The 25978-nt window shown below is 62.1% G+C and overlaps 3 protein-coding genes across 5 annotated transcripts; 2 read left to right on the forward strand and 1 right to left on the reverse strand.

Annotated features, from left to right (window-relative positions):
* The first annotated feature begins 39 nt into the window (after window positions 1-39).
* LOC109368063 (zinc finger protein 783-like) lies at window positions 40-5557 on the forward strand. The gene is made up of 7 exons (XM_085226776.1): window positions 40-340; window positions 1434-1835; window positions 1924-2050; window positions 2158-2271; window positions 3037-3147; window positions 3238-3369; window positions 3814-5557. Exons 1-7 carry the CDS (start codon window positions 107-109, stop codon window positions 4533-4535), a joined length of 1842 nt encoding a protein of 613 aa, XP_085082902.1. The 5' UTR covers window positions 40-106; the 3' UTR covers window positions 4536-5557.
* Window positions 5558-5708: 151 nt separating this feature from the next.
* On the reverse strand, window positions 5709-11067 carry LOC146544048 (uncharacterized). Of its 3 annotated transcripts, XM_085226778.1 has the most exons (5): window positions 10863-11067; window positions 8787-9413; window positions 7451-7654; window positions 6100-6875; window positions 5709-6030 (listed from the first exon to the last, which is right to left on the reverse strand). In XM_085226778.1, the coding sequence occupies exons 2-5, from the start codon at window positions 9322-9324 to the stop codon at window positions 5848-5850; spliced, it is 1701 nt and encodes a 566-aa protein (XP_085082904.1). In that variant the 5' UTR covers window positions 9325-9413; window positions 10863-11067; the 3' UTR covers window positions 5709-5847. The 3 variants fall into 3 exon arrangements, with proteins under 3 accessions (XP_085082904.1, XP_085082903.1, XP_085082905.1); XM_085226777.1 differs by having other exon boundaries at window positions 5709-6875; XM_085226779.1 differs by having other exon boundaries at window positions 5709-6875; window positions 8787-9185; window positions 10863-11066.
* A 4526-nt stretch (window positions 11068-15593) lies between these two features.
* Window positions 15594-24154, forward strand: LOC100546195 (zinc finger protein 783-like). Its single transcript, XM_085226767.1, has 6 exons — window positions 15594-15790; window positions 15901-16299; window positions 18448-18574; window positions 20233-20346; window positions 20587-20715; window positions 21999-24154. The coding sequence occupies exons 1-6, from the start codon at window positions 15767-15769 to the stop codon at window positions 22901-22903; spliced, it is 1698 nt and encodes a 565-aa protein (XP_085082893.1). The 5' UTR covers window positions 15594-15766; the 3' UTR covers window positions 22904-24154.
* The last annotated feature ends 1824 nt before the right edge of the window (window positions 24155-25978 follow it).

Below are 25978 nucleotides of genomic sequence, written 5' to 3' on the forward strand. Positions count from 1 at the left end.
GGCTCCCAGCGCCGCGGTGCCGGTGCCGCCCGGTGTCGGTGCCGGGCCGGTAGGCGGCAGTGCTCCGCTCTCTCGCCGCTCCCCGCCCGCTCGGCCCCGGGAGCGGATGCAGTTCCCCGGCTGCCCCCGGCTGCTCGGCGGGGCGGCGGGGCCCGGCCCGCAAGGCGCTCCCCCCCGCGGCGCTCCCGGCGGCGCTCCCCGCGGCGGCCCCGCTCCGTGCGCGGCGTTGGGCGGCCCCGCGGCCCCGCTCGGCAGCGCTCTCTCCCCGCCTCGGCCCGGTCCCGGCCTGCGGGGCCCGGCGCAGCTCCGCGGGGCCATGGCCGAGTGGGCTCCCGCACAGGTAAGCGCGGCCCGGGCCGACCGCCCCCCCCTGCCCCCCCCTCCGGCCCCGCGCGCTGCCCGGAGGCGGAGCCGCCCCGCCCGGCGCTCCCGTAGGGCCCCGATGCGGCCCCCGCGGCCCCGCTCCTCCCCTCCCCGGCCGCCCCCGGATGTCCCCGTCGAGATGTGTCCCCCCACCCCTCGGCCCCCCGATGCCCCCTCTCCCCCACCGCGATGTCCCGCAGCTCCGCGCCGCCCCGTCCCCGCGTCCGACCCGGGGGGATTCCGCGTGAGCCGACCCAGAAGCCCCCCTAAAAACAAAGGTGTGGGGGGGTCCCGCCCCGTTGCCGCCGCGGGATGGAGTGACCTCGTGGGCGGCGCTGGGCGGTGGGCCGGGGTGCCGGGCGGAGTGGTGACCCCGGGGGGGTCTCTTCCAAACGCTGTGCCGTGTGAGCGGGTGCGGAGATGCGTTGGGGGTCGGGGAGGTTTTTTCCAGCTGCAGTGAATCGCAGGTGGCACGTGGGGACATCCCGGAACTGTGCACGTGTGGGACACTGTGGTGGGGCTGGATGGTCCTGGAGGCCTTTTGCAATCTTTGTGGCTCTCAGAGTTGGCACGATGGGATGGGATGGGATGGGCTGATGGGTGGCTGGTCGTTGGAGAGGTGATCTTCCATCCTCGATGATCCTCTGATGATGCGGAGGGGGCGGTGGTGGGACCTGGTGATCTCAGAGGTCTTCTTCAACCTGCATGGTTCTATGGAACTCGGGGTGGTGGGGATGGCTGGGCGTCATCCCAGAGGTCTTTTCCAACCTTCGTGGTTCTGTCATTCTGTAATTCTCAGGGTGGGGGGGTGGAGGTGGGTCACGGTGGGACTTGATGGTAGTGGAGGTCTTCTCCAACCGGAAAGATTCGATGGCTGTAGGAGCAGGCATGGTGGGGACGGGTTGGTGGTCGGATGAGACGGTCCTTTTTGCTCCAAGCTCTGCGATTCTGCAGCCCCGTGACTCGTGCTGCAGCCCCTCCCGGGGTCGGGCACAGAACGGGGTTGGGACGACGCGGGGTCACAAGGAGCAGCGCTGCCGCGGCCCCCCAGCCCGTGCCTCCCCACGCAGGTGCAGGAGTGGAATGTGGAACCCCCCCACCTGATGCCTCTGCAGCCACCGCTGCTCCCGGAGCGGGCGCACGTGAGGGAGGCACAGCTGCACTCAGCCGAGGCGTCGCTGTGGACGGTGGTGGCCACGGTGCAGGCGATGGAGAGGAAGATCGACCTGCTGGCCACCCGGCTGCTCAGCCTGGAGGGCCGCTCGGGAACGGCCGAGAAGAAACTCCTGGACTGTGAGAAAACTGCCATGGAGTTCGGCAACCAGCTGGAGAGCAAATGGGCCGTGCTGGGCACCCTCATCCAGGAGTACGGGCTGCTGCAGCGGCGGCTGGAGCACGTGGAGAACCTGCTGAAGAACAGGAACTTCTGGGTGCTGCGCCTGCCCCCCGGCCCCCGCGGGGAGGTGCCCAAGGTGGGGCCGTGCCGGGGCAGGATGGGGGCAGGGGGTCCCGGAGCCCATTGGGACGGCAGCGCTGAGCTGCAGGCTTTTGTCCCTTCAGGTGCCGGTGACGTTTGTTGACATCGCCGTCTACTTCTCGGCGGAGGAGTGGAAGAATTTGGAGGAGTGGCAGAAGGAGCTGTACAACAACCTGGTGAAGGAGAACTACGAGTCGCTCATCTCCCTGGGTACGCGGCCCCATTGGGCCCATATCGCAGCGGTCCTGCTTGTCCCCCACCGCTGTCACGGGAGGGCCCGGCCGCTGCTGTGACACGCGTTGTGTCCCCCCGAGCAGATGCAGCACTGTCCAGGAGTGACACACAGCCCCGGCTGGAGCGTGGGGATGTGCCCTGCGTGCCCGAACAGCAGGACCTGGAGCAGCGCGAGATGCCGGCAGATGCCTGTGCGGGTGAGGCACAGTCTCGGCCCCAACCCCGCTGCCTTTAGGGTGCACACATCCAGCATCCCGTCCCTACAGGCTGCGCTGAGGCCATCCGGTCCCACCGGCTGTGCTTGGTCACCCATCCCCATTGGACGCCCCATGGTCACCCATCGCTTTGGCATACCCTGGTGTCACATGGCCCCGCGTGCTGGGCTGTCGTCAGCCAACACCATCCAGTAGTCACCTGTCCCCATGGGATGGATGTCTGCTGGTCACCCACCCCCATGAGATGTCCTGTTGTCACACAACCATACGGGATGTCTGATGGCCACCCGTCCTTATCACGTGTCCCACGGTCACCTGTCACCATGGGATATTCAGTGGTCGCCCAACCCTGTGGGATGTCCCATGGTCATCCAACCCATGGGCTATCCTGTGCTCACCCAATTATCCAATGGCCACTCATCCCTTTGCGATGTCCCATGGTCACCTGTCCCTGCAGCATGTCCTATGGTCATCTGTCTTCTTGGGATGTCCCATGGTCACTCATCCCCATGGGATGCCTCATGGCCACCCGTCCCTATGGGATATCCTGTGGTTACCCAACCCTATGGGATGTCACATGGTCACCTGCCCCTATGGCATGTCCTATGGTTACCCATCCCCACTGCTCCCCCAGGGAGCTGTACACGGTCCCGTCACTGCTGTGGGACGGGGACACCCCGAGGCAGTGTGTGGGGCTGTGTTGGGTGGCCGCAGCCCGGCGCCGGCCAAGTCTCTCCTTGTGCACAGAGCCACTGATCTCCACTTCCGACATCCTGTCCCGGATCAAGCAGGAGGTGGCATTTGTTGGGGAGCAGCAGTTTGGGGAGGACCGGGGGATGCCCACCGACCCCTGTGCAGGTGAGGTCTCCATTGCCCGCAGCATCTGCCGTCCCTCGGTGTGGTCACTTCCCCACAGCCTCACGTCCCCATCCCTGTCCTTCCCCACAGGTGCAGACGCCCTGATCACAGCTCACGACTTCTTGTCGTGGATCAAGCAGGAGGAGGAACCGTGCGTCAGGGAACCCTGGGAGCTGCCAGAGAGGGAAATCCTGCCCGGTCCTGTGCCTGGTCCTGGCCCCGGTGAGCAACACCCCACAGCCACTACAGGCTGTGCCGATATGTGCTGGGGTTTGGCTCCCATTTTGCCCCAGTGGGTGTCATGGTGGCAGTGAGGCCATGCCCGTGTGGTGCTGTGCTCTGGTGTTGATGTGGGTTGGGGGTGGCACTGGGGAGACCCCATTGGGGTGCCCCGATGGGCAACGTGGTGGCAGCGAGGACGGCCATGCCCATGTGCTGCGGTGCCCTGGTTGAAGCAGGAGTGGATTTTAGGGTGCATAGGCCACTCTGTGCTGGGGGTGCACTAGGGTCCACATTGTGCCCGTGACCCCAGTCCTTCCGTGGTGAGGATGCACTGGAGACCACGTTGTTCCCACGACCCCAGTCCTTCCATGCCGGGGATGCTGGAGAGCACGTCGGTACGGCCCCAATCCCCGCCAGCCGCTGACCAAAGCTTTCCCCCCACAGCCGGTGAGGGGCTGCTGGTGAAGATGGAGGAGCAGCGCTGTCCCCGCGCCGAGCCTCCCGAGGAAGTGCTGCCGGGCGCCTCGGGCGAGCTGCTCTTCCCAGCGCCGAGCTTTGGGACCCCGGAGGGACAGGCGGTGCCGGCGGCGGCCGGGGGCAACGCGGCAGCGCAGCACAGACTGAGCAAAGCGCTGGGCGCCGAACCGGGGCCGGCGGCCGAGCCGGCGGGGGTCCCGGTGCCGGTGTCGGAGGAGCGTCCGCACGGCTGCGCCGAGTGCGGGAAGAGCTTCAGCGGGAAGAAAAGCCTCCGCATCCACCAGCGCAGCCACGCGGCCGAGCGGCCGTACCCGTGCGCCGAGTGCGGCAAGAGCTTCAACTGCCACTCGGGGCTGGTGCGGCACCAGATGATCCACCGCGGCGAGCGGCCCTACAAGTGCAGCGAGTGCGGGAAGTGCTACAGCCGCAAGGAGCACCTGCAGAACCACCAGCGGCTGCACACCGGGGAGCGGCCCTTCGTCTGCGCCGCCTGCGGGAAGAGCTTCATCCGCAAGCAGAACCTGCTCAAGCATCAGCGCATCCACACGGGCGAGCGGCCCTACCAGTGCCCCGCCTGCGGCCGCAGCTTCCGCTACAAGGAGTCCCTCAAGGACCACCAGCGCGTGCACGGGGCCGAAGCCGGACCCCCTCCGCCGCCGCAGCCCCCCGGGTTGCCCCCCGGAGATTAGGGAGGGGCGGCCCGCGGCTGCGGACTGAGGCCCCCCCCCCCACTCCCGGCACCGGGGGCGCGCGTCGGCCACGGAGCTTCGTACCAAATGCGGGCGCCCGGCCCCGCCGAGGACAGCCGCTCGCAGCCCCGCGCTCACCCCAACCCCGACAATCCGGGGAACGACGGGCGGAGCTGCCGCCGCCGGCCGCGTCCCCGTCCCCGCCTGCCGCTCTGCCCCCGCTCCGGCCCCCCCGCTGCTTATTTTTACTCCCCGTGCCGTCCCGCTCTGTACAGTGCTTGGGGTGTCGTTTTGTATGGACTGTGCTGGGCTGCTGCGCCTTCGCCCTGGCCCCGTGGGGTCCCCGCTCAAAGCCACCCCAGGACAGTGGCAGCGTCCCTCCGGCCCCGAGCCGGAACGGAGGCTGGAAGCAGAGCAGCCCCGCAGGGACACGCGGCGCTCAGTGCTGGGAGTTCTGTCCCACAGGTGCAGCACAGCTCCGACCCCGCAGGGACCCCCGCCCTGCAAAGCCATTTCTGGCACTTCTCACCACTCTGCGGCGTTTCTCATTTTCCTTTCCCTCGCTGAACTCTCGGCCCTGAGAATTGGGCTGCGCGCAGAGCCCACCCCTCCCTGCAGCCCCCCCGCATTTCCAAACTGGCACCAGGAAGAAAACCCGGTGCCCGTCTCACTCCTTTGGCTGCTTGTTGTCTCCCCAGAGGGACCCGCGCCGCTCAGTAAGGACTGCAGCTCCATCACCCACACGTGGTGACACGTTCAGCCCCGTGGGGACAGCATGCTGCGCTGCCACCCCAGCACGGGCCGTGCATGGACCGCGGGGGATGGGGGACACTGAGGCAACACATGCAGTGATGGCTTTTCTTTTTTTTTTTTTTTTGCCTTTTTTTGCCTGTTTTTTTTTTTTTTTTTGAAACAAGTTTATGGTTATATGCAAATTAGGTCATTAAATGATTTGCATAAAATGTTCGCCCACCAGCGACTAAAAGTGTTCCTAACACTTCCCCACCCCCCCAAGGTAGTAATCCTACTCCACTATGCGCCGTCGCACGCACGCCCCGTCGGCACCGCGCACGCACACACCTTGCACACGCGTGTGCGACGCTGCGCCCCCAGCCTGGGCTCGCACACGCACACGCGCGCCGGGCGGGCTGGCGGGCAGGCGTGCACGGTGCCGGCCGCCCGCATCCCCGTACCTTCGTGCCGGCACGGCGGGCACCGACCTCCTCCCGGCCCCCGCGAGCAACGCGCGGCCGCGGCTCCGGGCAGGGCTGTACGCACACCACGTCCTTCGTGGGACGGCACCCCTCCCGCCCTAGCTGTTGGCCAGGAACAGCCGTCTGTGTCTGGAGGCCGAGCCGCGCGGTCGGCCCCTGCGACGGCCGCGGCCCCGGTTGCCGAAGGGGCCGCGGCCGGGCACGGCGCTCTCCGCCCAGCCGGCGTTCGCCGCCTGCGGCTCGGGGAAGCCGGGCTCGGCTTTGGGCTGCTCGAGGAGCGGGCCGGGCTCCGGCCGGGGCTCCGGAGGCGGCCCCTGGCTCTGGCGGGCGCCGGCCCGCTCCTGGCGCAGGTAGCGCAGCTCGTCGCGGATGTCCGTCAGGACGCCCAGCAGGCGGAACTGCAGTTCGCGGTCCCGGGCGCGCTCCTCGCGCTGCGTGGCTCGCTCCTCCTGCCACATGGCCAGCTCCTGGTGGTACAGCTGGTCCCACTGCTCCTCCAGGTCCAGCAGGTGATGGATGTTAGTCCTCCAGCTGTCCCGGCGCTCTTCCCGCAGGCGGGAGCAGCCCGGGCCGCGGGCGGGGCCGGGGGCGGCCGGGGCGTCGCCTGGGGGAGAGGCGGAGGAGGGCAGCGACTCCTCGGTCAGGGCGCCGCCGTGCAGCGGGGAGCGAGCCGGGGGATCCTCGTCGGGGGGCTTCTCCCAGGCGGGCCTCATCAGTACCCTGGGCAAAGAGCCCGCCTCCGGGCCCGAGCCCCCCGCCTGCTCCTCGGGGTGCGAGGAGTCGATGGCGCGGCCCAGGGCGGGCAGCTCGGACGCACCGTCGTGGCCCCAGTCCGAGTGAGCGTCCGCGGGGTTGAGAGGGTCCTCGGGCAGGGAGGTGACGGAGCCCTGGGAGCTGCAGCGGCGGATCAGCATGGCCTGGCGGGACAGTTTCATGTCCTCCTCTGCTGACATCGGGGCCTCGGGTCCGGGCTGCAGCCCCGCTGCCCCGCCGTGGCCCCTCTCCACCTCCCGGCCTTCCCGTTCCTCCTCCTCCGACATGGACGTGTAGGACACCAGGGACTCGTTGCGCAGGGATGGGGATATGGCTGTCATGTCCGGAGTCCGCAGCTCCGGTCCCGACTCGGCTGGAAGAGAACAGAAACCCTCCTGTGAGCACAGACCCTCCTGTGAGCGCACATTGCTGCCACATCAGTTCAGCGCTGCCCCCCGCCCCTTCCTGACGCTCTCTGTCCATCCCCCAGCGTGCCTTCCCCACACACCTCCCGGCACCCACAGCTGTTGGTTCCGCAGGCCCAGTGCTGCAAGGAACACCGCAGCCTTTGTCCTCCCTTGGATCCGCTGCACAGACACTGCTCACAGAGCAGGGGTTGCAGACATGGAAGTTGTTTTGTTGAGAACCGCAGTGGTTGGATTTAATCTGGAAGGTCTTTTCCTTAAACGCCAACTTACACAATTCTGTGATTCCTGCCGCTGAACAGCACTGGTGCTTACAGAACTGCGCTCTGGGCTCACGCACCCACAGCCTTTTGGGCTGTGCAGACATGGAGGCAGCACCCACAGGGTGGCTCAGAGCTGGGCTCTTCCACGCCGGGACCACACTCCCGGTGCAGACCACCCCCCACCTCAGCCAGGTCCCCAGGCTCCAAACAGCCACTGCTGCCCTCCTCTCCCCCCCCACGAAGCCCCAGCACAGCCTTACCCGAGCTGCTCTGCCCTTCCCCTCGGCTGTACTCGCAGATGACCGAGGGGTCGGGGCTCTGCACCGCCAGCCGGGGCGCAGCGGAGCCCTCCACGTCGGGCAGGGATGAGGGCTGCCCGTTGGTGTCAATGTAAATACTGGGGTGGCTGACGCCGGGCTGCAGGTGCATGAAGGACTGCTTGGATGCACCGGGGAAGAACAGATCTGTGGGACAGAGAGAATCCGGCCTCAGTCATGGCGACAGCGGCACCGCCAGCTCACGTGGCACGGCATTGAGGGCAAGAGGGTGACATGGCACGGGTGACCTGCTAACATCAAAGTGCCTCCTAAGGGGACAAGCTGCGTGGCTGCCTGCCATCGCCTGCCCACAGGAGTGGGCTGGCACCCCCCGGTCCTCTTCCTCAACCCCAAAACTTTTCTGCATTGCACTAAGAAGGGGTTCTGGTTCTGAAACAGCCCGAGCCTGCTTCAGAAGAGAAACTAGAGCCATGCTGCCCAGCCATCTCCAGCAGAACTTGATGAAGAGGAGAGGAAGGAGCAGGAACAGCTGCTGGTGTCCTCGAGGGTACAAAGAAGACAGATGTGTCCCCTTGGTGGAAATGAAATGGCGGAGGGGATGTTTGCCTCCTGGCCAGTGACAAAGCACATTGGTGGCCCAGTCCACAGCATTGGGTACTTAACCCCAGCATTGTCTCTACAAGCATCTCCTGGGTTATCTGAGGGAAGTAAACGTCACCCAACAGTAGAGCCTGCATGAGACCACAACTCAGGTCTATTCTGCAGACAGCAGAAGGTGCAGCGTGCCCAGGAAGCCCCAGCCTCACACAACACCACAGTAACGCAGCAGCTGCTCCCACTCTGGCTTCAGCTGAAGGTGAGGGACACTAACACTGAAAGGAATAGGGGGAATAAAATCCTGTCCTGTCTTCTACTGGCTGCCTTCAGATGGTATCCAGCGAGGCCAGGCAGCGTACTGGACTTAACAACAACAACAACAAGTACCCACTCCACAATGCTTGACGTGCTCATATCAATCCCAGGTTATTTCCACGGTGGATTTTAATTCCAGCATACTCAGTTTCCAAACCTGGTGCTCTGCTATTCAGACACAGGACCGCAGCCCTGCTGCGTGCTGCAATCCCGACACAAACCACACAGAAGAGCAAAACCCACAAGTCTCCTTCCACCATCCAACTGCTCGGCAGACCCCGGAGCTTGGGGCACCGCAGCCCGGTGACATTACCAGGGCAGGCATCACTTGAGAGCGCAGGCAGGGCTGCAGCACAGGACCCTGCTGCCCCAGCTCTCCCGGCCCCGGAGAACCGGCACGACTGACCTGGGTCCAGGATGATTTCGGGCTCCGAGTCGTGACTGGCCTGCAAGAAGGTGGAAGCCACCATCTTCTCCAGGGGCGTGAGGCGCGGCTTGTGGAGCGGCCCGCCGGCGCGGTTCATGGGCAGGTGCTTCTTGGAGGTGATCTTCTTCTTGACGTCCAACCGCAGGTCGCGCCACTTGTGCTTGAGGTCGTCGATGGAGCGCTCGGTGTAGCCCAGGAAGTTGACACGGCTTTGGATTTGGGTCCAGAGCTGCTTCCGCCGCACGGGGTGAGCCCGAAGGGCTTCTGACCCATACAGGGCGCTGAAATGCCGGACCACATTCCAGACCAACGTCTCGGTCTCGTCATTGGAGAAGTTGGCCTTCCTCTTCCGGCCAGATGCTGGCATCGCCTGCGAGGCTGCGGCAGAGGTGGAAGGGGCACAATTGAACCTCGGTCCCCACTCCTCTCTGTCAGCTCCTGGGGGAAACATGGGGCTGCGGGAGCCCGAGGGAGCCGCGGAGGAGGGAGCCGAAGCAACGGCCCCCGAGGCATCCATGGCAGGGGAGGCTTGGGCCGGGGAAGATCTAAAGAGCCGCTTCGGCACACCACGCGGCAGGGGGGCACCTCATCCCCTCGCCCCGGCACCTGGGAGGGGAGAAAAGGAAAGGGCAGCGGTGGGTGGTGGCAGAGCATCGCCCCACAGGGCCCCTATGGCAGGCAGGGATACAGAGGGAGACCCGGCCCTCTCCAACCAGAGCTATCCGGGGCCCCCAGCCGGCTACCGGGGGGCACGGAGGGGGTCACGGTCACAGGGATGTGGGCTGCGGTCCCACGGCAAGCACCTCGGGGCCACGCACAGGGCAACGGGGAGAACCTCGAGGCCATGGGGAGGCATCAGCGCCACGCCGAGGGCAATGAGGAGCAGCTCGGGGCCACGGGGAGCAGCTCTAGTTGCACACTCAGCGCCCACGAGACGGCTTTGTGAGAGGCCCAGGGCCGCGGCGGGAGCCACAGCGACAACTTCAGCACCACAGCGACTGCTTCTGGGCCACAGTGAGAGCTTTGGCCACGTGCAGCACCTCAGGTCCGCAGCCAGGACCTCGGTGATGGCCACAGCCACGGCCAAAGCATCAAGGCTTCGAGGCCACACCAAGACCTGGCCTTGGTACAGGCGTTGGACCACAGCGAAGGCTCTGGCTGTGCTGAGCATCTCAAGCCTGCGGCGAAGACCTCGTTGGGGATCTCAGCTGCGGTGAGAACCTTAAAGCTCAGTGTTTCCAGTTCTCTCCCCTTGGGAAGGGGAGAGCGAGCAGAACACCTGCTGGGTTACGCCACGACAGCACCTCAGGCTCCAGGTGAGGACCTCAGGGCCACGGCGAACCCCTCAGCTCCAACAGGAGAGCCAGGGAGCCACGGCGAAGCCCCTGACCCACGGCAAACACCTCGCGGCAGCAGCGAAGGCCTCGGACACAGGGGGCACCACGGGGCATCGAGGTGACGGCCGGGGGTAAAGCCTGCGCCGCGACGAGCGCCTCGAGGCCACGGCAAAGACCTCGGGGAAGACGGCGAGCAGCGCGGGCTCGCAGGAAGAGCCGCGGCGAAGCTCGGGCAGGGCGAGCGGCGCCTCACGGCCAAGGGAAAAGCGCGGCCGGCCCGAGCGCCCGGCGGCGACGGAGAAACCGGGAAACCGCGGCGAGCGGCTCGGGCAGTGCGCGGCCCCGGGGAGCGGCTCCGGACCGCGGGCGGGATGAGCGGAGGCCTCGGGCACGGAGCATCCTCACGGCCCGGCGGGGCACGGCAGAGGCCTCGGCCGCGACGGGCGGCTCGGAGCCGCGCAGCAGGGCCGCGGCACCGCAGGGCCCGGCCGAGGCCTCGCGCCCCTCCGGGGGGCCGCCGCCCGAAGGGCCGCCCCGCGGCGCCCGGCGCGCTGCCCTTCTCCGGCCGCCTTTTGTTCGCGCCCGCCGCCGGGCACCGGGGACAAAGGGGCCGGGAACGGAGCGTGCCCTCGAGCCCCCACCCCCACCTCCGGGCGGCCGCCGGGCCCGGCCCGGGGCCGAACTGCCCCCACCCGCGGGGCGGGGCGGCGGCGCCTACCTGTGCCGGTCCGGGAGCGGCGGGGGGAGCGGCGGGGGGAGCGGCGGAGCCGGGCTCGGCGGGCTCAGCTCCGCTGGCGGCGGGTAATGGCTCCCGCCTCGGCGGAACTCGCCTTCATTTCCTCCGCCTCCGAGCGGCGCGGCGCGGCGCGGCGCGGGGCTGCGCGCCTCGGCCTTTGGGCGCCCCCTGCCGGCAGCGCCGCGGAACGACGCCGCGTAGCGCTGCGCGGGGCGGGGGGCGGGGCCGGGGGGCGGAGCTGGGCGGGGGGGCGGGAGCTGCGGCTTCAGCCGCGCTGTTCCCGGGATCCCGACTCCCGCCCCCTCCCCGTTCCCCTCCCCGCGCACCCCCGGGGCGTACCTCGCACCTCCGTGCCGCTCGCTTACACCCCCGTGGGGTGCAGCCCCTCCCCCGGGCAGACTCACGGCGGGTGCCCCCCCTCACCCCGCGCACCCTAGTAAGTCCATCCTGTCCCCCCGGACGCGCTGCCCTTGACTCCCCCCAGCGCCCCTTTGGGTGAACTGCCCCCCTTCCCCCGCACCGGGCCCGTTGCCCACCCCCCCACTCGCCGCGCCCCAATGTGCCCCCTGCCCTGGGCACCTCACTGAGCACCTCCCACGTGTCCCACCCCAGCTGTGTTCCAGCGAGCACCCCCTGCCCAAAATACCCCATGACCCCCCCCAGGCCCCTCTCCCCCATTGCCTTTGAGGGGGCAACAACCCAACACGTACCTGCTTTGCCCTGGTGTTCTCCGTAGCATCAGTCTGACCCCGGGTGTCAGCAGAGATCGTCCTGTGTGGAGGGGGCTCCAAGCTCCGGCAGGAGGGGGCACGAGGCACTTTTGGGAGCTGTGGGGTCAGCCTTGTCCCCAGCCCCTACTGGTCCCTCATAGCATACACACAAACTGGGGGATGTCCCTGTGTCCCTTCCCAACCTGGGGACACAGTGCCATAGAGGATGGCAGTGCTGAGGACGAGGTACCCCCAGAGATACCCAGGGGTGTGTTAGGCTGAGGGGTCCTGCATACATCGGGGGGCTGTGCTGGGGGCTCCCAGGGCACTCATGGGTGCCACCAATGGGGTCTGTTCCCAGCCCAGGGGGACAGGACAACAGAACGCTCAGGGTGGCGCTGCTGCTGTCAGCTGCAAAACCCCAGCCTGGAGGCATGCAGTGCCTCTGTTAATTGCTGCGCTGAAAGCAACGACGCTAAATGACAACAATCACCAGCGCTCTGCGCTTTGCTGACTTGTTCAATTTTAATGTGCCCGTTGCCAACCTCTGGAGCTCCCTGCTTCTTTGCTGGGCCCAGTGAGCACAGCGACATCACCCCCGGTCCCCCTCCCACCCCCATCATACACAGCGCAGCTCCACAGTGGCGATGGCTGCTGCTGGCAGAAGCTCTGCTCGTGATGAGACACACCCCCACTACTGCTTGGGATGGCTGTCCCCGAGCAGTGCTGGCTCTGCCCTGGCTGACACCATGTATACAGCGTCCTGCAGCGTGTAGAACGTCTGCAAGAGGTCTGGTGAGGTGGCCCGACACTCCAGGAACCGCCGCAGCGTGGCCAGGCTGTCCCACACCTCAGGCTCTGAGGGGCACGGCCGCACCGCCACCGGCTCCCCAGAGTCCTCGCCCTCCTCCATAGCCCTGTCCCAGTCCTCTGCCTCGGCCGTGTCAGCATCCACAAGGCGCTCCAGCCCCTCATCCATCAACCCAAAGCTCTCCAGCTCCTCCTGGCCGAGCCAGACGGGTGCCAGCAGCGCGTCAGGGCAGCTATTGGGGCTGAAGCTGGCGGCACGGAAGCAGCTGGTGATGAGCCCCGGGCGCACATCACCCCATGCTTGTGCCAGCATGTGCAGGGCATCCAGCAGGGTGGGCGGCTCCGAGCCACGTGCCGCTGGGATCTGGGTCAGCAGCCGGCGCCGGTAGTGGCCCTTCAGGTCCCTGGCGATGCCACGGTGCAGGGGCTGTGCCAGCACGGTGGCGGGAGGAGTGAAGACCATCCGGACGTTGGACAGCTGGAGGTAGGGGTGCTCCTCGCGCTCCTCGACGAGCAGCAGGACGCTCTTCCCCTTGCGTTGCATCTCCTCATTGAAGTCCTGCAGCCACTCGGCAAACAGTGTGGCGCTCAGGCGGCCGCCACCGCGGTAACTCCACGGCATGCGCTGCAGGTTGACGCCGCGCAGGCACAAGGGACGGGCCGCACGTCCCACCGCCCGCAGCGCCGCCTTCTCCGAGCCGTCAGCGTTGGTGCAGAGCAGCAGCGTCAGCCTCTCGCCGTCGGCTCTCAGCCGGACCTCAGTCTCCCCACAGCTGTACACCTCCGAGGGCGCGTAGCTGCGCAGCAGCTCGGGCAGCGAGCTCTGGTGCTCGGCCCCGCCGTCCTGCGCCAGCGTCGGCTTCTCGAGGGCGACGTTGTGGCGCAGCTTGAAGCGTGTCAGCCAGCTGCCGCTGGGCTCGAAGCCCGGCGTGCCCAGCGCCTCGGCCAGGTGCTTGGCCTTCAGCTGCAGCAGCGCGCTGCTGACGGGCAGCTCGGCGGCGCGGGCGCCCTGCACCCACCGCAGCAGAGCAGCCTCCACCGCTCCCTCCTTGCCCTCCCTCTTGCGCTTGCGCTCGGGGTTGCCGTTGCGCTGCCACTCGCTCAGGATCCTCTCCTTGTTCTTAATGATGCGGCAGATCTGCGGCTGCGACACTCCGAAGCGCTTGGCCAGCTCGCTCTGAGACACCTTCGGGCCCTCCAGCATCTCCAGCACGCGCACCTTCTCCGTCAGCGACAGCTCCTTGCGCTCCTTGCGGGGCGCCGAGGGCTCCAGGGCCGGGCCTCGGCCGCAGGCACCGCACGGGGACGGGCAGCTCCCAGCCGCGCCGCGCGCCGGCGGCTGCCCCGTGCCGGGCCGCGGCCCCGCAGCGACCCGCGGCGCCGCAGCGGCCCGCAGCCCCGCCCCTGTCCTCCGCGTGGCGCCGAGGCCGCATTCGGAGCACTCGGGCCCCGGCTGGGTCCCGGCGCTCTCGGCGAGGCTCAGCCCCGCGTCGCCCGCACCGGGGCCCGGCCCGGGGCCGCCGCTGCGCCGCTCCCACGCCGGCACGGCGCTGGGTTCCTCCGTCTGCCCGTCCTTCTGCAGCCAGCGCCCTGCAGAGACACGAGAGCGTTTTTGAGGCAAAACCTTTCCCACTTGGCACAATGCCCTCATCCCGAGGCTCGGGTTGGTGATCCCCGGTCGGTCCGGGCCTTACCGAGGGAGCCCAGCTGCTCGCGCTCCTCCTTCATGGGGCCGCACCCCACCGCACCGCACCGCACCGCACCGCACCGCACCGCACCGCACCGCACCGCGCGGCCCCGCTGCCGGCGCCGGGAGCGCGCACCTAGCCCCGCCTCTCCCTCTCCTCTCCTGTCACCCCATTGGGCCGCCGCCATAGGGTTCCGCGCGCGGATTGGCTGCGGGGCGGCCAATCAGAGGCGGGGAAAGCCCCGGGGAGCGGGCGGGCGGGCGAGCGCGCGCGGGGTGATGTCGGTGATGTGCTATGACGTCAGATGTGACGTCACAATGGTGTAGGATGACATCAGAGTGGTGCGGGTGACATCCGCAGCCTGGGATGATGTGAGGTGACATCACAGCGGTGGGAGGTCACGTTGTAGTGGTGCGGGATGACATCAGCTGTGTGCAGTGGCATCAGAGCAGTGCAAGTTTGCATCGCAGCCATGTAGGATGACGTCAGAACGGCGTGTGTGACCCAGCGGTGTGCAATGACACCACAACGGTGTCGGGCTGACATGGAGGCAGTGCTGTGAGGGGACATCCCAGCAATGTGTGATGACATCGGAGCCATGTGAGCTGATGTCAGAGCAGTGCAGTGGGCACAGCACGGCACTGGGCAAAGTGAGAGCAGTGCTGCAGTAATGGGCACAGAGCTGCAGTGCTGGATGCATGGCTGCAGAACAGAGAGCAGCAGGTGCAGCATCGCTGTGCTGAATTCACTGAGTGTTGCAGCATTGCAGTGCTGCAGCAGTGGGCACAGTGATGTGATGCTGTGTGTTGCAGTGCTACATACTGCACTGCTGGATGCATGGTTGCAGCACCAGATGTTGCACAGCTGCAGCATTGCTCTGTTGCAACATAAGCTGCTGCACGCTTGCACTGTTGAAGAACAGGCAGTTGTGCTGTTGCGTTATTGCACAGTTGTAGCAGGGGCTTTCGCACTCTTGCAGTGTTGCAGTGTTGCACTGTTGCAGAACAGGCGATTTTACTACTGCACTGTTGCAGTGCTGCAGTGTTGCATTGCTGCAGTGTTGCATTGCAGTTCAGACTGCTGCAGAGCTGCAGCAGTGCTATGGTGCAGCAATGTACTGTTGCTCTGTCACACAGTTGCACGATTCCAGCTCAGGCTGTCACAGCATTGCACTATAATGCTCTTACACCGTTGTGGCTCAGGCTGCTGCAGGGCTGCACTGTCACACTGTTGCAGCTCAGGCTGTCACACTGGCACGGTGCCGCATTGTTGCAACTCAGGCTACTGCAATGATGCATTGTCACACTGTCGCACTGTCGCGGCTCAGGCTGTCACGCCGTCACACTGCTGTCTCTCAGGCTGTCGCACCGTCGCGGCTCAGGCTGTCTCCCTGTCGCACTGTCGCGCCGTCACAGCCCCGCTCTGTCGCACCGCCGCGCCGTCGCACGGCGCCATCGCGCACCGACTCCTCCCGGCCGCCAGGTGTCGCCGTGGCCCCGCCCTGCCTCTCCCAGCATGCACCGCGCTCGCGCCATGGCCGCTCTGCTCCGCCGCTGCTGAGAGGCGCCGGGCCCGCACCGCCGCCGCCGCCGCCCCGCCCCTCCCCGCCCCGCCCGGCTCCACCCGGCCCCGTTCCGTTCCGTTCCGTTCCGCTCCGCTCCTCCGCTCTCGCAGGGCCATGGCCGAGTGGGCCCCCGCTCAGGTAAGCGTTTCCCGCCCCGCGCCCGCGTTCCTCCGCCCTCCCCGCTTCCCGCGGAGCCGCCCGGCGGGCCCGGCCCGTCTGCCCACGGCCGTGTGTCCGTCCGTCCCCAGGACCTGGAGTGGGCCATGGAGCCCCAGGAGCTGTCCCTGGAACAACCCTTGGCCGCCCCCGAGGAAGGGCCCGGCGGGGAGGCCGAGCTGCCCGCCGCCGAGATCTCGGTGACGCTGGTGACGGAGGTGCAGGCCGTGGACAGGAAGGTGGAGGCGCAGGCGGCCCAGCTGATGAACCTGGAGGGCAGGATGAGGATGGCCGAGAGCAAACTGATCGGCTGCGAGAGGACGGCCGTGGAGTTTGGCAACCAGCTGGAGAGCAAATGGACGGCCCTGGGCACCCTCATCCAGGAGTACGGGCAGCTGCAGAAGAGGCTGGAGAACATGGAGAACCTGCTGAAGAACAGGAACTTCTGGATCCTGCGCCTGCCCCCCGGGGCCAAGGGGGAGGTCCCCAAGGTAACGGGGCCATGAGCCGTGTCAGAGACCTCCGGGCTGTGTCAGAGACCTCATCTCACCCCTGTGAGGTGGTGGCAAGGTGGGGTCAGCCTCTGCTCTCAATAGGACGAGAGGTGATGGCATCACACCATGGCTGCTCATGGCTAGATATTAGGAGGGAGTTTTTCACCCAGAGGATGGTGAGGCACTGGAACAGGTTGCCCAAGGAGGCTGTGGATGCCCCATCCCTGCAGGCATCCAAGGCCAGGCTGGATGTGGCTCTGGGCAGCCTGGGCTGCTGGTTGGTGACCTGCACACAGCAGGGGGTTGGAACTGGATGAGTATCGTGGGCCTTTGCAACCCAGGCCATTCTATGATCCTGTCATGTTATGCCAGGGAAGGATCAGGTTGGGTATTAGGAACCATTTCTCCTCAGAAGCAGTTGGGCTCTGGCACAACTGCCCAGGGAGCGGGGGGCAGGGAGGTCAGCATCCTTGAGGGTGTTCAAGAACACTGGGGATGTGGCATTGAGGGACGTGGATTGGTGAGTGTGGTAGTGAAGAGTTGGACTTGGTCTTTTCCAACTTCAGTGATTCTGTATTGTGATACAGAGCTTGTGCTTTGGCCACACATTGCACCAGAGGAGGTTTAGGTTAGGCATAAGGAAGAACTTTTTCTCTCAGTGGTCAGGCACTGGAATGGCTGCCCAGGGAGGTGGTGGAGTCGCCGTCCCTGGCAGCGCTCAAGAGGCATCTGGATGAGGAGCTGGAGATGTGGTTTAGTGCTTGTGGTAGCAGTGGTGATGGGAGGATGGTTGGACTAGAAGATCTTGCAGGTTGTTTCCAACCTTGTGATTCTGTGATTCTCTAATGCAGATTCCCAAAACTGTAGGAGTTGAAAGAGATCTCTGCAGCTCCTCCAGTCCAACCCACCTGTAATGCAGGTACCCAGAGCACGGTGCATGGGGAAGTGTCCAGTGGGTTTTGAGTATCTCCCGAGGAGATTCCACCACCTGTCTGGGCATCCTGTGCCAGGGCTCTGCTGCCCTCAAACTACAGAAACTCTTTCTCATGATCAGGCAGAGATATGTGTCTATGTTCCCATTTATGCCCATTGCCTCTTGCTGTGTTGCTAAGCACTGCTGAAGAAATCCTGGCCTCGTTCCCCTTACCCGTTAAGCATTTATATGCATTGATGAGATCCCCTCTCAGCCTTCTCTTCTCCAGGCTGAAAAGCCCCACGGATCTCAGCCTTTCCCCATAAGGCAGTTGCTCCAGGCCTCTGCTCCAGACTCTGTGGATGATGAGCACACAGCTGACCTGCTGGTTGGGAACACCAGCACAGGTCCTTCTGTGGCTGCACACCCCTGTGCATGTGCAGTTGGTGCTTGACCCAGCACACGGGTGGGTTGCTGTTTGGGTCAGGCAGGACACGGTGTGGGTCGTCCCCACATCCCTGCCCGTATTTGCACATGCACTCCCAGTTCTTGTTCAGAGGAGACTGCAGCAGAATTATGTCCAAAATTGAGCAGGAAAAGAGCTTGTGTTGTATGATGTGCAAAATACGTTGTCTGAAGCACGGGGAGATTGAATAGGGGAGCAAGGCTTAGGCAGGTGCTGGGGGAAAAGCATCGTATTCCTTCACCGAGCCCCAGGTGTGTGGGGTTTAGAATGAGAAAACATCCTTAGATGTTTTCAACAAGAGGCTCTTAGATTGGATCCAGAGGAGGCCACAAAGATGCTCAGAGGTTGGAGCGCTTCTGCTATAAAGACAGGCTGAGGAGCCTGGGGGTGTTCAGCTTGGAGGGAAAAAAGGCACCAGGGAGACTCACTGTGGCCTTTCTGGTACATAATGGAGCTTATAAATGGGAGGAAAAGAGACTTCTTATATGGGCAGATCACTACAGGGCAAGGGGGAACTAAAAGAGGGGAGATTTAGGTGGGATGTTAGGCAGGGATTCTTTACCCAGAGGTGATGAGGTGCTGGCACTGCCCAGAGCTGTGGTGCCCACTCCTGGAGGTGCCTGAGGCCATGGCTGGGCCCTGGGCAGCCCGAGCTGTGGGACAGCCAGCCCACGGCAGGGTGGGTGGAATTTGATGATCTTTAGAGTCCTTTCTCACCTGAGCTTTTCCATGAAAACAGCTGAATATGTGGTGCTTCTAATTACAGGTCCCCATGGCGTTTAACGACACTTCATTTAGCTTCTCGGAGGACGAGTGGAAGAATTTGAACGAATGGCAGAAAGAGCTTTACAGGCATATCATGAAGGGCAACTACGAGGCCGTGATCTCGATGGGTAAAGGCTGGCTGGGGCTTCCCCTGTGCTTTTGGCATCACAGGTCCTCCAGGGCCGGGCTGTGCCTGGTGGATCCGGGAGGGTGGGCAGTAAGCAAGTCTAGCCAGGTCTTATGCTGGCTTTCAGTAGCAGCCCCAGGAGTCAGCACTTTGCTCCTCACTGTGTTAGTTGTGCAGTGGATGGATGTTTTGAGCAGTGCAGTGACTCTGCCTTTCTGATGGGCTCTGGCCATCCAGCTGGAGCCGTGAGAGGACCTGGGCTATGAGGACGAGGGAAATGAGAGACTTACAGGCCCTGAACAAAAAGGGAGCTTCGTGGTGATGCAAAGGTCCACAGATGTACTGCGCTGGGTGCATCAGCTCGCTGCTGCTTCGGATGAGTACCAGCAGTTCTTCCCAGCCTTGTCTGTAGATCTGCCCTTCCATCAGCAGAACGCTTGCTAGGGAAAGAGAGAACAGTTTGTCTGCCTTGGTGCTCTGCCTCACCCCCAGCCTGGTGCTGGAGAACACTTCTTGTGCAAACTGTTGCAACATCTGCTCCTGCAGGTCTCAGCCTTCTGCTTCACTTCTGATGGCTCAGGGCAGATTGTTCTACGCTGCACGAAGGTGCCCTGCTGGCTCCTTCCAGTCCCGACTGTGGATCTGTGCTGCACCTCTGGGAGCCCTCATGAGGGCTTCAGGCACCTGTGTGTGTTTTGAGAAGTGGTGCTGCCTTGGCTGGACATCCATGTGGGAGCGCAGACATCCCTGGCAGACAGCCATTCTGCCCTCCAATTCTGTATCCATGTCTTTCCAACGTTGTTTTTTTTTTAATATAAATATTTTTTTGGACAGTCCCAGTGTAGAAGAGAAAAAGGCAAAGGATAAATACTACCCCCATTCTCCTGTGTAAACAACAGTCCTGCTGTGAAGGTGCAGGAATGTAAAAGTCCTACTGGAAGAGATCCGTGGGTCTGAGCCTGGAGCTTAGAAAAATGTATCTGTGCTTAATCTGAAGGTTCCCTTTTGTTTTGATTAATTGGGTTTAAGGCTAGGTCCTCGTTAAGGCTAATGGATCCAGCAGAGCAGTGGTGGAAATTAATACCCAGAGGCTCACGCTTATTGTTTCAAAATTAAGTTTCCGCTCTCCATGCTAGGGGAAATTTTAATTTTCCCATTTCCCCCACCAAAATCCACAAGCAGCCTGTGACTCGGACGAGTAGGAAGGAACGGTTCTGGCTGTGGCAATCCGGGGCTGGAGGGAACCGTGTGGGGAGGGCACCTCCACTGCTGCCGCTGGCTGACAGCTCTGGTTCTGACCCCAAGCTGAAGCTGCCATTGCAATGGATCCGCGGACTTTAGCACAGAGGAGAAGAGAGGAGGCCTGAAGGTAAGCACAGATGCATTTTCTTATTCTGCTCCTTGCGCTGCAGGCTGGGAGGTGCTCCTCACCTGAGCAGAGCGTGCTCCTGCAGTCCGCTCATTGTCCCAGGGCCCAGACAAGGTGAGCGGTGCAGGCGTGTGAGAGCATCTTCTTAAGTCTCTTTCCATTACCCGTCCTCCCCAGCAGTGAAGAAGGTCGGTGGGTGAAGGTTTAAGGTTCTCTGCCCTGAAAGGACAAAGGAAACATTCTGATTCTTTTTTTTTTCTTTCTTTTCTTTTCTTTTTTTTAACATACAGATACTGCAATTTCGAAACCTGACCTCCTGTCACGGATTGAGCAAGGAGAGGATCCCAATGCTGAGGACCAGGATGACTCTGAGGGAGGAGAAACCCCTACGGATCCCAGCACCGGTGAGACATGAAGTTCCTGGGTTGCAGTGGGTGATGGAAAGCAGATGCGGCTCCTACAGTCTGCTTGTGCTCTTCCTCTTGCTTCTGCTGATGAGTATTGGCAGCACTGTCCGTGAGCGCAGGGGTGGCTTTGCTCTCCTAGCCAGCTCCTTGCTGCTGCTGTCATCTGTCCTGAAACCCTCTGTAAAGCACCTGGAAGGTGTGAGCATAAACTCAGGTTGTTCTTCCTCCTGTGCACAGAGTTTTTCTTCCCCGGTCCCGATGACAACTCGTGGAGTAAATACGAAGATACCCTGGCTGAAAGTCACTACGGTTCTGAAGAAGAAGAAGAAGAGGAAGAAGAAGAGAGCATGGAGGCTCCCAATACATGTGAGTTAGAAGCACAGAGCTTCACTGAGTGCCGCACAGAGTGGCAGAGGGGCAGCTAGAGATGCTCTCAGGCTCTTGGCTCTGGCTGGGGCCTGTCCCTGCAGGAGGCCCTGCCGTCACTGTAGTCTCTGCCAGGCTTGCCTCAGGCTCAGCATGGGAGCTGGATGACAGCCGTGGCAGATGGATGACACACATGCAGAAGGAGCTCCGGTACACGAGCAGCAGGCTGTGAAAGCAGCTGTGGGCTGGCTGGGGGTGCAGGGCACCTGCACAGTGTTGGCTCGCTCAGTGAGGTAGCATGTTTGGCCAGCTAGGAAGTGGAGAGGGGCTGGAGCATGCAACGAGCAGGCAAGCTTCAATGGCTTTAGCAGCAATGTTCTTACAAGTCTTTTCCACTAATGTGTAAAGCGATATTTGTCACAGCTTTAATTTGTCAGCCAAATGTGAGGCTTTTTTGTGGCGTGTCCCAGGGCATGTCCTTGTCACTGCCTGTCCCTCCACATCCCTGCTTTGAAGCATGGGAACACAGAAGCCGCTTGGGGAAGCGCACCCTGCTAGGACGTGGCTTTGGTTTCCTGGCCTTGTTCTCACAAGCAGCTGAGCTGCTCCAGCTGATGCTTTTCTTAAATTTTAGCCTGATACAAACCAGTCAGCCTGTTTTCAAGCTGCGCGTTTAGGTGTTTGGCAAAGTGACGAGCAAATGGAGAGCCCCGTGATGGGGAATGCTGAGCGGTCGGTCTGCTCTGTGCGCACAAACGTGGGCACGCCTTTATCTTTGTGCACTGCAAAAACCTGTGTTTTTTTCAGACCTCTTTCCTATAGCCCCAGATCCTCTGTGTTCTTTTCATCCTGCTTGCTGGGGTCATTGGCAGGAGCTCTGAGCTACCTTGGGGATCAGTCAGCCCCAGGTCTAAACACTGTACAAGCCCCAAAAGAAAAGAGGTTTTATTCCCCTTGCCTCTATTTTTTTGTCTTTATTCTATGCCACATGCTGACATGGTCTGGTTCATCTCCAGCTGAGAAACCCACTTCTTCCCTTTGTCTAGCTGTACAGAGAGATCTCACCTTCACGCTGTCTGAGCTTTCCCAAGAAGTCAAAATACTTTGGCTTTGTTTGTATTGCAGTACTGCTTAGCTCCCAGTTGGGACTTGCAGCCCTGTCATGCCAGTTACTGTCTTGAGCGTGCAAAGCAGAGATCACCTCTGCCCCAAAAGAACTGCAGTCTAAATAATGAGGCTGTTCTTATCTCAAAGAAATGACATGAGTGTCTCTGCTCCGTCAGATGCGCAGCAGTGTGACGAGGAAAGCCCCGACAGCCTTGAGCTTCCTGCCTCGTTAGCGGGAAAGTGGGATGATGTTTTCTCAAACCCAGAGGAAGAGTTAAAGCCAAGCGGCAAGAATCGGAGCGGGTCGGGCCCGCAGCAGAGAGGTGCAGCGGGCAATGGGCTGAGGCGCTCCTCGCGCCGCGGGAGGGAACTGTCAAAGAAGGAAGCTCCCGAGGAAATGGCCGCAGAGGAGGGGCCGTACATCTGCTGCGAGTGCGGGCAGAGCTTCCTGGACAAGGAGCTCTTCGCAGCCCATCAGAGAGCGCACATGGACGAGGAAGCCTGCACTTCTCTGGAAGCTGGGGAAAGCTTCAGGCAGAAATCCAAATCCTCCGCGAAAGGCCAGCGCTCCAGACCGTCCAAGCGCGCCAATTCAGAGAAGGGCTCCGGTTTCAAGTACGGCTTTGTCAGGCCGAACAACATGGTGGAAAGACCCTACACCTGCTCGCAGTGCAAAGAGAGCTTCAGCCTGGAGGTGAGCCTCATCTTGCACCAGAAGCTCCATACGGGGAAGGGTGACGGGCCGCTGACCTGCACCTACTGCGGGAAGGACTTCCGGGACCTCTCCAAAGCCATCCGCCATCAGCGCATCCACACGGGGGAGCGGCCGTACCAATGCACCGAGTGTGGGAAGAGCTTCATCCGCAGGGACCACCTGCTCAAGCACTGGCGTGTCCACACCGGGGAGACCCCGTACCAGTGTCCCGTCTGCGGGAAGCACTTCCGCTACAAAGAGTCGCTGAATTGTCACCAGAAGATCCACTCCCGCAACCCCCGGCCCATGGAGGAGGCCTTGCAGCACAACCTGGAGTCGGCCACTCAAACCAGCCTCTTCTGTTTGAAAACAGAAACCAAGCAGTAGCGATGGGCGGCCGGGGCGGAAGGGCTCGCAGTGACGGATCGGTCTAAGCCGGCGGACGTGCAGCATGACGAGAGGTGAACTTGTATCGCAGCTAATCCATGTGGTCTTGCTACCAAGCCCGCTTTGTTGAAGCATCCTAGGAATTCCTCTAAAAAAAAAAACTCTGATACGAAGGCCTGGGCACCTCTTCAGCCCCGCGGGGTGACGTGGGACCTCCTTGGCAGCGTAGGCCTCGTATTCGTTGTCCCCTACGCAGGTTTGAATTTTGCCTGTAGAGAATGCTCCCGAGAGATTCTCTGGGGATCTGTATTTAGCAGGTGTTTCCCCACCTATCTTTGTGCATATTCAGGAGTGACAAGCTTTCGCTTTCATTCTTTTTCTGCTCGTTTCACCACAAGGCTGGACGAGGGAGGAAGGGAAGATGCCATTCCCGGGCCGCCGGCCGCCCGCCCCGGCTGCAGTGACGCACCTCGAGCATCAGCCCCGTGCCACGAGGCTGGGCTGCCACCAAGGGGACAGAGGTGAAGCAGAGCCGTGGTTAGGGACGTGACGCAGAACTTGTCGAAGGCAGAAAAGCAGAGAGGAGAGAGCAGCGAAGTGCAAGGTGAGAAAAAGAAGGCGGAGGAGGAAAGGACGGGAAGGAGAAAGGGCTGAGGACATTGGAGCAGGAGGAGTTGGGAGAGGAGGTCTGTGTGGGTGCACAGAGGCAGTCGGGTCTCTGATCGAAGAGGAGATGTCTCTGTGCTTTGGAAGGACATTGCTGTCGTTTCCCTCTGGCCTGAGGGAGCAGTGCTGCTGGTCTGTCATAGGAACTACCGTTGGCAAAGGTGGTTTTACTGTTATTTTATTACTGGGTTTGGTCTCACACTCAGGTAAGTCAGACAAGTGAAAGGAACTTCTCCTAACCCCTGTAAAGAGCTGTTCGGTTTTTAGTTAATGTAGAAGTAGGATGTTGTTGTTATTGTTGTTATTATTATTATTATTATTAATTATTATTATTATTATTATTATACAATGAAATGTGTGGCACTATATTTCACCATGGATCTAAAACACTTAAATGTATGCGGTGACTGACCAGAGTTTTTCTGACGTCTCTGTAAATATCGGTTGAATTTGGCACTCAGTGGTGTTGTTCTCAAGGTGACTGTGAGCAGTGTCTCTTCCGCTGTGTATCGTTGGCTGCTGATTAGTGGTTGTGTTTTGTAATAACTTTTGTAAAGTCTGTCAATACAGTGTTTCCATTCTGAAGCCTGTGTCGGGTGAGTGAGTGATTGCAGCCCTGTTTGCCCCTCTCTCAGTGATGGCTGTGCACGGCCCTACACCTGGCCGCTCGTTACCTGCATCTCCAGTGAGCCACACAAGCTAAGCGAGGGCTGCACCGTGCACAAACGCTGCTGGCACAACCAGAGGTGCATAAATACTGCTGGAGCTCCGGCACTGCCCTCACCGTGCGCCCCGCTGCACCCTACTGGGCCGCCCCACTGCCGTGTGTCCCCTTGGCACCTTGGTCACCTCTCCCTGTGATGCAGTGCTGCGGGCCGGCAGTCCCGGTGCCGTGCTTGTAGGCTGTGCGTTGGCATTGGCTGCAGCGGAAGCTCTGTTTCCTCCTTGTCCCACCCAGGAGCCGCTCCTGGGCAGCTGCCCAGCTCCTGCTGCCTCTGGCAGCCATCCCATCCCGCTGGCCCAGGGTTGAGCAACGTGCTCCCATCCTTCCTGGTTGGCAGTGGGACGTGGGACAGCAGTGGTGGCCTTGTCCTCAGCCCTCTGTGGCTGATGAGGGTTTGCTAGTGGCACGAAAAGATTAAACCAAATATATTCACAATAAATAAATACAAAGACATCTCTGCTGGGGCTCCCAGACTGGGTTCCTGTTGCCATCGTGCCCCAAAGGCCAGGTGCCCCTATTTCAGCATCACAGCAGGGGATGCTGCCTCATCCCATCCCCCTCATCCCCTCCCTTTTTCCGTAATCCACGTGGATTGTGCCCATCCGCGCGCCTGGTGTCGTGACTGCCCCTCACTGTCGGTCCATGCCAGGGGTCACCGAAGTCAGGAGCAGGAACAAGGCTTTGTGCCACTGTGGGGACCTGGATGAGGCTGAGAGCACGCAGCTGTGTGAGGATGGGATGGGGCAGGGTGGAATTGATGGGGTAGGGTAGATGGGATGGGAGTAAGATGGAGGGGGGGGGATGAGCACGATGGGGCAGGATGGATGGGATGGGACGAGACGGTGTGAGAGATCACAGTATGGATGAGGTGGGACAAAATGGTGAGAGATCAGATTGTGGATGGGATGGGCTAACAGGAGGAGACACATGGGATAGGATGGGATGGGAATAAGATGGATGCGATGGGACAAGATAGTGTGAGAGATCACAGTGTGGATGGGATGGGATGGAACATTATGGGACACGTGGGATGGGATGGGTGAGATGGGATATGGTGAGCTGGATAGGATGAGACAAGATGGGATGGAATAGAACAGTATAGGGTGAGACAGGTGGGACAAAAAGCATGGAATATCATGGGGTGGGATGTAATGACAGGATAGGACAGGAGGGAACGAGATGGGATGAGATGAGGAGGGATAGGATAGGATAGGCTGGGACAGAGCAGGATGGATGTGATGTGATGGAACAGATGGGTTGGGGTGGGATGGAATGGGGTGAGAGAATGTGACAGCATGGGACAGGACAGGATGGTGCAGGATGGAATGGGGCAGGATAGAATTGGGGCAAAGTAGGTGAAATAGGATGGGATGTGGTGGGATGGGAATAAGATGGATGGGATGGGGAGGATGAGAGCGCATTAAAGCAGGATGGGTGGGATGGGACAAGACGGAGATCAGAGAGGATGGATGGGATGGGACAGGATGGATGGGATATAATGAAACGGATGGGATGGGATGTGACATTGGGATGGGGTGAGAGAACATGAAAACACGGGACAGAAAAGGATGGGATGGAAGGAGATGGGATAGAATGTGATAGTCTGGGATGGATGGGGTAGGGTAGAATTGATGGGGAAGAGTGGATGAGATAGGATGGGATGTGATAAGATGGAATGGAACAAG

This window comes from Meleagris gallopavo, chromosome 6 (assembly GCF_905368555.1).
Source record: "Meleagris gallopavo chromosome 6, MGAL_WU_HG_1.1, whole genome shotgun sequence".
NCBI lineage: Eukaryota > Metazoa > Chordata > Aves > Galliformes > Phasianidae > Meleagris > Meleagris gallopavo.

Bases quoted from the DNA above. Each gene is read 5' to 3' on its own strand.
- LOC109368063 (XM_085226776.1), top strand. From the start codon at position 107: ATGCAGTTCCCCGGCTGCCCCCGGCTGCTCGGCGGGGCGGCGGGGCCC. The intron at 1,836-1,923 runs GTGGGGCCGTGC...TTGTCCCTTCAG, and splicing joins CCCGCGGGGAGGTGCCCAAG to GTGCCGGTGACGTTTGTTGA. The intron at 3,148-3,237 runs GTGAGGTCTCCA...CCTTCCCCACAG, and splicing joins GCCCACCGACCCCTGTGCAG to GTGCAGACGCCCTGATCACA.
- LOC146544048 (XM_085226777.1), bottom strand. From the start codon at position 9,324: ATGGATGCCTCGGGGGCCGTTGCTTCGGCTCCCTCCTCCGCGGCTCCC. The intron at 7,655-8,786 runs GTCAGTCGTGCC...TCTGTCCCACAG, and splicing joins CGAAATCATCCTGGACCCAG to ATCTGTTCTTCCCCGGTGCA. The intron at 6,876-7,450 runs GTAAGGCTGTGC...GTTCTCTTCCAG, and splicing joins GGAAGGGCAGAGCAGCTCGG to CCGAGTCGGGACCGGAGCTG.
- LOC100546195 (XM_085226767.1), top strand. From the start codon at position 15,767: ATGGCCGAGTGGGCCCCCGCTCAG. The intron at 20,347-20,586 runs GTGAGACATGAA...TCCTGTGCACAG, and splicing joins CCCTACGGATCCCAGCACCG to AGTTTTTCTTCCCCGGTCCC. The intron at 20,716-21,998 runs GTGAGTTAGAAG...CTGCTCCGTCAG, and splicing joins CATGGAGGCTCCCAATACAT to ATGCGCAGCAGTGTGACGAG.